Raw genomic sequence first — 11574 nt, 5'->3', positions numbered from 1 at the left:
ACTTGTTGCCTAGATCATTCCTATTGGTTAATGAGTATGTCTGATAGTTGGCTGTGTATGTATTGCAGACGAATGTTACATTTAGCCTTGTGTTCCTAGTCGGTATTTGGAATTTATTAGTGGCGAAGATGGCAGGGCTGTCAATTAATTTGTTGCAGACAATAATTCCATTGGAATTTTGAGCTTAAGATTTATGTACCTAAGAAATTTGTGCCAAACTGGTTCTATATTATTAGATTGAATTTGTTATTCAAAAGGGACCAAATAATGCACTTACTTTCATTCTAAACACGCCCTGTACTTAAAAACTAAAAAAAGTTTTAATAATATTCCGGCAATCCCTTTTATATCCATGTGGAAAATGATGCACTCCAAACAGTCCGTTCTCGTTCCCAGTCTTTGATGCCGTTCAAAGGTCTTCACTTTGTCCAAAGTCCCGAGTCCCGAGCCGAAGTCCCGACTCCCGATTCAAAGTCCCGCATCCCCGTTCGTGTTCCGCATCCGCATCTACTGTCCAGTGGGTAACGGGGAAGGGGCGGATGGGGTAGGAGGTGGGGTACTTCTTTGTGAACACATTATTAACATATGAGAGAAGGCTTTGATGGAATTGTCACCCTCAACTGGACCGGATTAGGAGAGGGTGGGGGCTGGGAAGGGTTACTACTGTAAAAGTATTCGGTTGGGTAGTTTTAAAATACCACTGCATTTCGGAATGGAATGGGACGAAAATTTAGTATTTTGGACTGTGGAGATAGTTTTGGTTGAAAAAGAGAATTAAACTCTTGAATTTCTTTATTTTTGAAAAGATTTAAACGTATGTTATGAATTTATCTATTTTGTAATATTCGGGAAGACGTTTTTTCTAAAACTGATGAAACGTTCATTGTTCTTATTTCCTGTAAAATAACTATTCTACTTAAATAATTAAGAAAAAGGTTCATTTTGAGTTCAGTGTTAACTTGAACAAAAATCAATCCAGTGATAGCCAGGTATTGTGAAATAATTTTTACAGACGTTTTAGTTGGGATATGAAAAATAACATTTGGAAAGTGAATTGAGAATATCTTTTTTAATCTGATATATGAAAAACGTTAATATTAATTTTTATTCTTATTTGATTAAACATATAGTACGACATTGTAAAAATAAATTGTAAGATTCATGTAGGTAAGTATATACCTAAATCAAGATGAAATAATACAAAAAAAATCTACGTCTCTAATATTGACAACTACATGAACATTACGATTATGATACCAGGCAGCAGGGTGAAGATAATTGCGATGTAATTCAACATTCGACTGGAGATGACGTCAGAAGATGAAAAATACTTTAGGTGATACTTTCTACACCCGTGCTGGAAGATGTAAATGTCACCATCACAAGATGATGTGCCCACATGACTTGATAAGATAGGGTACCGAAAAAACATTGACCCTGTACCCATAATTTCACGTTGGATGATCCAATGTGTTTTTAACGGCTCGGTAAGTACTCGGGCTTCATCTTATATCCGGTCTTCCAAATCTCAAACAGGCAGATGGTGGAATGGAACCTGTAGAAGATAGCCATGGGCATGGAGACGTGCGTGATGATTGTCCAGGCCCAGATCCCGAAGAACTTGAGGTGAGTAGGGCGGAACTGCGCGCGGTTTTTCTCCAGCGTGTTGACGGTCCACATGGCCATGTTGGCCACGATCAGGAAAGTGACCACCTGGCGCCCTGGCTTCTCGCGGGCCTGCTCTTCGGAGCGGCAGCGGCGCCACCAAGCGTCCAGCACGAACATGGTCTGTATGACAGTCTGCAAAATAACACACGTCATAACAACTCTTTCTAAGGAGCTTTTGTGCAGCGCGCCACTTACACCTTTTTATAAAAAATCCACGTTCCTGGCCTGTGCGACAATCCAGCTATGAACAGATAATTCCTATGGAATATTTCATAGGAACAATAATATTATGTCACGTAGAGTGAGGGGTACGTACCGTACGAAAATCTATTCATAAGGGCGGAATCAAGAACGCACCTCCGGACAAATTATTCAATGGAATATTTCATACAAACACTAATATTATGTCTCGTAGAGTGAGAGGTACGGACCACACTATCTCCAGAGTATTGTACAGTACAGTTTTGAGAGCGGGAGAACATATTTTGTTGAATTAAATTCGCTAAAACTGGCATTCGTGGAAACATTACGAAAATTTGTGAATCTTTATCTTGCTCCATAATAAAATACGTCTTAATTTTAACAGAAAAAATGGCACTAACTTGGATAAGAGAAAACAATTCAGCCACTAGCCCTGTGGTCCCAGAACCCTCAGGTTCTGTGATGGAGAAATAGCAGCCAATGATACTGAACATGCTGTATATGAAAACTCCAGTCTGAGCCATCACCAGCAAAGTGGTATCCAGGCCGAGAGTATGTTGACCTGCAGCTGGAAGTTAAATTAAATCAGATATTACATATTTATTAAAATAGAAATAAATGTTAGAAATAATTGATAATTTGAGCGTTTTGAGAAGATCCTCTCTAAACGGGTTGTTAAATGGGTTTTTGAGTAAAGTTGCTTTATCTGTAATGTCTGTTTATATAACTACTAACTTCCTTTCTTCCTGTAATATTTCAGGTCTCTCATTTGATACATGGCTACGAGAACTCCGACAAGACTCACGATATACAGCACCAGTTCACATACATTTACTTCTAATATAGCCATCTGAAAAGGAAAACAAAATTAGTAGAAACAATGCTCATCTGGATAGAAAATTGATTTAAGATGTAAACGAACAAAATGTTACGCTGTGCAGAGTTGGATCTTTGTTGAGCACGAAGAACATGATAAGAGAGATGATGGTCATGACAATGATAATGATTCCAGCAAATAATCCTCTGTGTGCTTTTGCACAATCGACTGAGAATTGGTTGGTTGAGCGACGTTCACGACCTCCGGAGAAAACTGAAAGAATAGAAATAGATAATTCTACGAGACGTGTAGATTCAACTTTAATCTTTGTTTTATAAAAGAGGACCCACGCTAAGCCATTGTGGTATTCCGATAAACTGAAATACACCGAGAAAAATGAGTAAGGATTTTTTTAAATCAAGATATAAGATAAAAAGGTGGCTACATGACCATTTCATAATAAAATATCAATCATCTATATATCTGTATATCTGAACACGTGTTCACGCAGGTGCTCTTGTCCGAATAAATTTAATGGATGAGATACAGGAATATTATTATTTTAAAGAACACGTATTCCGACTTTATCATAACATAATCGTGCTTTACTGATAGTTTGTTTTATGTTTGTCAAATCATTTGTTATAGGCCTCTAGTCTCGTTTTTAACAGACAAACGAATAATTTAATAAGATTTTTAATAAATTAAAAATATATCATATCAGCTAGCTTTCCCCGTGTAGGTTGATCTAGATGTTAATGTGGATACTTACGATATGTAAAATGTTGAGCAAGTTTTTCTTGTGTCATTGAGCTCTCTCTGGATTTTGAAGGCCTGCTGCGTATTGAACTTGAGAGGGCAGCCTTTTTTATTTTGATATTCTCTTCTGACCTGGTCTAGAAATGAATAAAAGTTAATTCGATCAGCCGACCACCATAATGACTTCTACATAATAAGTTTGCTGGACGAAGAAGTGTCGAGAGTTTAAGAGGCTAACATTTAATATAGTTGGGTGAACGTGGAGTGGAGGCGTTTCACAGAGGATTCTTATTATTATGATAAACAATAAATATTATACTGGACAAGTATGAACACGAATTTCAATCAGCGTTGCATGTGTTAGTGTGAACGATGATTTTACAGGGTGGGTTGACATCACAAAAAGTGTTGAGCAAGATGCATGATGTCAACGTGGTTATTCAATATATGCACAGATAATCGCATGCAAGAGTTGAAAGAGGTAGGTTGCCTGTTGTATGCTGATGATGCATTGTTGATTTATAACAGTATGGTAGATCTACACAGTCTCTCGTATGTAGGATGAATGAAGTATGTGTGAAGAATTAACTAATGTTGAATGTAGTAACTCTGTAGGCATGGTGTTTAAAAGAAAGAGAGCGCTAAACCAGTGTAATGTAGTTGTGAATGATGACTACTTAAAGCAGGTGGATGAGTTTGTTTATTTGAGAAGAATGTTTACGAGAGATGAAAAGGCTGCTAGGGGTAGATATTTGGGATATTGAAAGAAGAGTAAATGTAGGAAACTTCAGTTGGCGCTAACAAAAAAATTACAAAAGTAGCGTAGCTAGCAGTCCACAACAGAGTGCTGATACCAACCCTGATGTATGGCATGGGCAGGCATGGAACTGCCAGAGGAATGATGAAAGTATGACCATGTATGGCCGTGTGAAAAATGTGGTGATCCGCAAAGAATGCAAGGCTGATGTAAGTGTTATGAGTAAGATTAAAAAGACACTTGTGCAAGATGACTTGATAAGATGTTTTGTACATGTAGAGAAGATGAACGAGGAAAGGAGATTATATAACGGAAATGTGAATGGTGTAAAAAGTCAGGGAAGCCCGAGGAAGACATGACACCATCAAGTGAACCAAGTACCTACTTGATTTATGAACGTGAATCAAACAAGGAGTGTGTGTGCCAAGACCGATTTGTATGGCAGTCCGTCCCCTCTGCCCACCCCTGCAGGGCAAAAGGTGTAATGTTTATTTAGGTATGAAATCTGAAAAATTAACTTACACTGATGTTCTTCCACATTTCGAATAATATGACGGCGCATATGAGTGAATACTCAATGGTACACGGGAAGAGGAATGGCGAAGCATTCTGCACAAGAGAACCCATGATGTTAGTTCTCATGCACTCATAGATGTCATGGCGGGTGGAGTTCTCTTTCCCAGCGTGATGGCTGTCGTTGTTGATCGTCAATATTTCCGCTGAAGGAGTGAATAAAAATTGCTTAATCTTTCAAAAATTTCGAACAATAGGTAAAATCCTCGTAAGATGTTAACGAAGCATACGAACATAAATTGATATTCTTAAAGTCATTCTTTCACAAGCGGAATGGCAATTTGGATTTTACCACAAAATACATGACCAAACAGAATATATTTTTTAAATAGTGTAGCAAATATCTAAAAATAATCTTTTTTGGGTAGAAATTTTAATTTACATTTAAATAATTTTTTTTCCGACGTAAATTGGCAGTTTTGCGGTAATTGTAGTTTTTGATTTTTCATATTTATCTAGTTAATAAAAAAACATTATCTTTTTAAATAATTATCATTACCTCACAAATAATTGCCAAAGTTTCCTATAAAATCACGAAAAATCAAATTTTAAATGACCTGTATTTCATAATTTGAAACACAAAAAATATAATAGTACATAAACGTACCACATATTTGATATACCTTTTGACTACAAAAATATTTCTTCGGTTTGGTTTGGTATTTTGGCCACAAATCAAAATTTAAGTTTTGCGTGAAAAAGGCCGTGCCACTGTTAAAACTCCACAACAATGGACATAATAATATATAAGAAAAACACACGGTAATATTGACGTAGGTATTTGATAACAAACTTACAGATCGGCCGCAGCGCGTCAGCTCTCAAAATTTCGTGTTGAAGATGGACAATTTCGTGTTTTGTTTCTTCCACCAGGATGTAAATCCATTCGCACATGTTGGTGGCTATCATGTGCATCATGCCGAACCTGGCTATCATCTTGTAGCGATTCATTTCCATTTCCTAGGGAAAATATTTCAACCTTTAAAATTTTATGTACTTCTTTAGTTCGAAGTCAATTCGAATATAACTCCTTAATCTGGTCCTCCCATTTTAAAATACAATCAGATTAAATTGAAAAAATCAACATAGATTCCCAAGACACATTACTTTTAAACTCTGTATTCCCATGAAAGCATAAACTATAATTATTTGATGAAAGAATTAAATCTACAAAAACTCTTAGATCGAAGAATTATATTCGTCTAAATATTTGAAAAATTGTAAATGGTAGTATAGAAAGCCCGGATTTACTTAATCTTATTGATTTCCACATAACGAGAAAACTCATTCTAAAATCATGTTCGATCATTTTTGTAACAAAACACAAGGTCTGAGCATTTCAAACATTCGCTTGTACCTAGATTACATGAAGTTAGTTATAGATACGCAGTACTGGCGGATCTATTTAACTGCACATAATGTAGGTACAAGAAGGCTGTAATATAATATACTTTCAATCAATATTAATTTAACCTAAATTTACTTATAAGTTTTGCTTGTACTTGTCTCTTACTTTTAAATCCGTCTAGAATATCTGTTCATTTTATACTTTCTGATGTCCGATGTGATGATATACTATATAAACTTAAAGTACATTTGCTAAATTGTTGAGGAGAGGGATTAGATGTTTCAAGTGTACCTCTAGAAGTAAAAGTTAATTTTTTTTAAACTACATAATACCGAAAGTTAATAGGAGAATTGAAGGTAGAGAATTATTCTTTTTATAAAAATATGTAACCTATCTGGTTTACAATAATTTCTCCTTGTTGGACTTCACTATTAAAAGTAATTTAGAATATATGATGAAAACAACATATTTATAAAATTTTAAAGAGGTTTTTTTGGAACATTAGCTTGGTTTTGCTCCGAAGCAAGCAATTCATAAATCTTACAGACGTTAAGGTCACTCTACAAATAGTTCTTCTGGACTTCCAAACTTTTATATTTTCAAATCTTGTTCCAGTCATAGCTACAAGTATGTAAATTATTAGACATCAGGACGTTCAGCTCTTAAGTACATATTATTGTACTACCGATGTTTTAGCCAATACTATTATTTTAGAAGTGGTAAATCATGCAGTGTTTTCAGCATTAATACAGTGTGTGAAATTGTTAAATTGGCAGTATTAAATGGAATTTCGGAAAAACATGTAACTTTAAATTTGAAGGTACAGTATTTATTTGCAAAAACAGGCAAGTTTCTGCTGTTTTAAATACAAAACGTTGTAAGAAAACATTTTCAATGAATGAATAACTTGAAATAAATGATAAGGAAAATGACGAGGATGACAAATCTTATTTTGATGGTCAATTGACGACAAATATCTTCTTATAATATGATGAAGCGAAACAAATTTCACCGGAATAGTATGAATTGTGTGTAAATAAGGCGTAATAAAGTTTTCTTGAATATAACAATTTGTATTAATCGTGTTCATAATAATTTAAGACCCTAGAAATACCGACGGTGTGTAGGTACAAGCTTTTTAAAATGATTTATATCTAATAATGATTATTTTTTTTGGGACAAATTTTGGTGATGAAATGGGTCCGAGGAAGGAGTTCGAGGATAAACAATTGGGAAAGTCATTGGTATACCAGAAGCAACTTACTTTACTGTTGATGAAGATGAACTGCATCTGCGCAATTGCGAGGAGCATCCTGGCTAATGGAGTCAACGCTATTAGGACGTTGTGGCAGTGGGAATCCTTCTTCAGCTCGAAGTATTGGCCAAACTCTAGGCCAGAGTAAACCATGGAACCGATGCCGAAAGCTAAACAAAATGATAAAAATTGTAAAACATTCATTTCAGTGTTAATTTTTTTTATCTATTGCATAAACAAAATATGGATTACCGAATTATTATTTTGATAACACTTAATATTGGCTTATTTTAGAACTATGAAATACGAATTTAGAAAACGGAAACCTATGCGGGGGGTAAACTACAATGATTAACAACTTACGACAGTATCATGCACCTAATAACTCAAAATAATTTATGCCAAACTGACGCACTCCGGCAAAATTCTCTTGATGTAAACTCTTTTTGTCGAGCGCGTGAGCATTATTTTGTGCTCTACAAGTGTTGCTGCATTTCTACCCAGAGCCAGCCCTGTGCAACTGTGCAGGCGCAATAGGAGCAGTTCACTCCGGGCGCCGACTTGCCAAGGCGCCAAGGAACTAAGGCGCTGATATTACCTTACCGTTGGTGCCGTTTGAATCAGGGCCGGCCCTGTAAATTTCTGCCTAACCAAAGAAAAGTGTATACAGCAGAAATGAGATTCGGAAATGTCGAGCGGAATGATCAGTAAAATATGACGCACAAATGAATGAAATATAAGTTGCAGATGACCAGGAAGATATTGCAATAAATTCAAATACTAGAATCAGAATAACTGTTAAGGCACTAAACAAAAAGGAGTTTGTGCCATCATATAGTGAATTTGAAAGAGTTTTCTGAAGTTCCATGGTCTTTGTCTACTTATTATGTAGTTGGTAAATTATTTTTTAACTTCTAGTGTTCCTCTAGCGAACGTACTGATTATGATACAACGGATTGGTTGCATTAACTGTAATAGAGATAAGGCAGGTGATGTTCGCCGCAAGTAAGAACTAACTAATATTCAGTACTAACCGATAGCGCCGAGTCTCAGATAGAAGCTGCCATACCTCATCACCGGCCGTACTTCCCGCTTGGGACTGTAGGTATGCTTATCTCTGTGATCTGAAACAGAGTTGCAGGAAGCGGTTATACATTTTAAGGGTGAGGAGATGTAATAGTGCAAATTCGATTGCCGATATGTGATATTTAACTAACATAAAATACAGCATATAATAACAGTAGAAGCACACAGGATGAAATTGCAAAATTAACTTGCCTTGTTTATAATTCATTAGATAAATCATATAAGTGCATTGAAATTTTTATAGATCCTAAAAATGATAGCATTTCACATGACAAATTTATGATAAAATTAAGTAATATAAGATTGAATAGTACAGCTCCAGAATGGGTAAAAAGCTATATTTTCAATCGACCTCAAGTGGTAAAAAACAAAGATGTGCTTAGTCAACCAAAAATAAGCAATTTCGGCATACCTCAAGGTACAGTCCAGGGACCTTTACTGTTTATCACTACGGTTTTTTTTAAAATTATTATTATCTATTTGCTGTTTACTATCTACGTTAATTACATATTCAAAAAAGGTACACGGAAAAAATAAAATCAAATGCATATCATAATTGAAGGTGCCTACTGGCTGAAATAAGTTAATAACCTAGAAAAGTCCCATTTTTAGACATTCCAATTAAACTCAAATCATCTTAAAAACAAATAATCGTTTTTTACATTGATAGGTATAACCTTCAAAGGTTGTTCCGATAAAATACGATTTTTTTTCAGTTAAATGAACAAAAAGTGGGTACCTATTTGTATTTCTTAACTGCTCTCAACCCTGAATCATACCGCGCGCCGTTTGCACTTTCGGATACGACGTCTCAATATGATTTGAATAGATACAAAATGAGTAACTTACGAACTGAGTTCAATATAGACGTTAGAGCCTTCTCTCGTATTAGCGTTGCATACATGAAGATCACAAAGAGAACGCTTCCAGTGTAGAGATATAAATAGAAGCCCTGAAAACAATCATTTGATTAGCTATTTTTTTACGTTAACCCCACACAGTAGGCCCTGAAAAAAAATTCTTTTGGGATGCTGTGTAGAGGGTCTTTATTAAGGAAACGAATAAGAAAAGTTCTGGGCAGGTAAAATGTATGATGGTTGGGAAGGAACCCAGGGATCAGTATGTCCAGTATTGACGAACACATGAATGTATCACTCCCACTGCGGCACAAGGCGATGGGTCGAGAGATCAGTTGGAGAGGTAAAAAGGTCTCCCTAAACCAGCCTTTCCTGATCTGGCACGCCACCCAGCTGCCCACGCGCATCCTGAACACACCTCACACGATGAACCCGGGAACCCCTGCTAAATCACAAAACCTAGCGAACAAACGATTTTGAAAAGTTTTATATAACTAGACCTATAATGCGATCATTTATGTTGTATTTAAAGTTGTGCTGGAAAAGATTTTAAAAAATCTCTAAAGGAGATGAAACTATTATCACTTGGCTTCCATTGTAGGTAAGGGAGGTTGTCTAACAGATTTTATTTCAGAAAATGCAAAAGGATTACCATACAAGTTATATTTATATACTTCTTTTACTGCCCGGTATGGCACGATACAAAATAATACTAATGTATTATAGTATAAATCATGACATAATTGTGATCTTCTTTCAGATAAAAATGCAAAGTAGACCTACACAATAGCATATATTATTATGTACGTAGTTATTAAATTGATTAAATATCTGGTACCTGGTAAAAAGTGGACGGAATTCTCAAAGAAATGATTTCTGTAACTGGAAAAGCTATGCCCAGAACAACGATGAGTTTGGCGTAGAGCGCAGAAACTGCTATGGTCAGCGCATCCCTAAAATAATATTCTTAATTACACCACAATGAAATACAGAAAACAGTTACATTTTTACAATTAAATATTTTTGAAGAACATGATAATGATGTTGTATTCTTGTTCAAATTAAAACGTACAACCTAAATAGTTTAAATCAGACAATCAGATACAAATCCATGTTACAACTTATATCCTACGTAAATGTAAAATTCAATCTTAGTTGATAAATCAATTGTTTGAAAAGAAGATGTCACCCAATTAAATGTACTTGCACATTCTTGTGTCTATTAAAAATGTGTTAATTTAAAACAAACTGGAAACAAAATTCTTACAAACCAATTATTTTATTGGTCAAGGTATATATTTTATATAAGCTAAAATACAAATTATAAAATAGCTAAAATCCGTACTAGACCTTTTGATTAAAAAATTCTCGGGAATTTTGATCATCTTTGTATGGTCTGAGTTAACTTTAGCCCAAGCTAAAAACTTAATAACCTATTTTGGGCATGGGTTTCGGTGTCTTCTGACTTAAATAGTTATCTCATTAATAATTTAGTAAAAATCAAGTGTTATTTAAAAAAAAAACATATTAAGCCCACCATTCAGAACGAAGTTATTTAATCTGGAAATAGTGCCGCGTACCGTCGGTCGACCGACAACGTAGCGCTGACGAGCTGGACCGATGGTCCTCGTACGCAGCGCGTAGCACTACATCTCTCCATTCATTTCAACGTGACGCGTACGCTTGGTACTATTTCCAGTCGTAGTACTCACTGGCCACGCTTCCTATTTTCCATCTGCTTTTTCCTCTCCTTCTCTGTGACTTCCTTTTTCTCCGCACTATCTTCCTCATTGTCCTTCTGCAGCAGCTCAATGACAAGGCGACGTTGGTGCATGATGGTACTGGCAGCCGACAGTGCTAAGGCCTGCGATGGACGCCTCAGCGCGGCGAGTATTGCTGAGGGTCTCCTGCTGAAATTTTTATCTCATGTAAATATTTTTTACATATATTTTTCTTACACCAAAAACGCAACTTGTGTGTTGGATGGTTACATGAAGAAATTAAGCATGTGTGAATTTCACGAAACAATAGTATATCGAACGTGTATCGAAGATTTAATTACATGACGACATTTCGAATAAAAGTCATATTCACATGAAATTTGAGAGATCGTTTTTTTTTCATTTTTTATATTCTTATTTGCAATGAAATGGTGAATCATTTAAATTTAGTAAATTTAAAGTAACTGTTCTTTATACAAATAGAACGGCGTCATTACGCCTCACAATTTTTACCTCATATGGCCTTGTATTT

The 11574-nt window shown here is 35.5% G+C and overlaps 1 protein-coding gene across 1 annotated transcript; it reads right to left on the bottom strand.

Moving 5' to 3' along the window:
- Positions 1-1476: 1476 nt before the first annotated feature.
- OtopLb (Otopetrin-like b) lies at positions 1477-11071 on the bottom strand. The gene is made up of 12 exons (XM_089631908.1): positions 11034-11071; positions 10160-10274; positions 9314-9416; positions 8413-8502; positions 7388-7548; positions 5569-5735; positions 4725-4893; positions 3459-3582; positions 2802-2959; positions 2605-2719; positions 2271-2431; positions 1477-1800 (listed from the first exon to the last, which is right to left on the bottom strand). The coding sequence occupies exons 1-12, from the start codon at positions 11054-11056 to the stop codon at positions 1477-1479; spliced, it is 1710 nt and encodes a 569-aa protein (XP_089488034.1). The 5' UTR covers positions 11057-11071.
- Positions 11072-11574: the final 503 nt, after the last annotated feature.

Source organism: Hesperophylax consimilis, chromosome 5, assembly GCF_061612785.1.
Source record: "Hesperophylax consimilis isolate HC1 chromosome 5, BYU_Hcon_1.0, whole genome shotgun sequence".
Taxonomy (NCBI): Eukaryota; Metazoa; Arthropoda; class Insecta; order Trichoptera; family Limnephilidae; genus Hesperophylax; species Hesperophylax consimilis.
The sequence above is the reverse complement of the archived record's forward strand: the minus strand, read 5'-3'. Positions and strand labels throughout refer to the sequence as shown.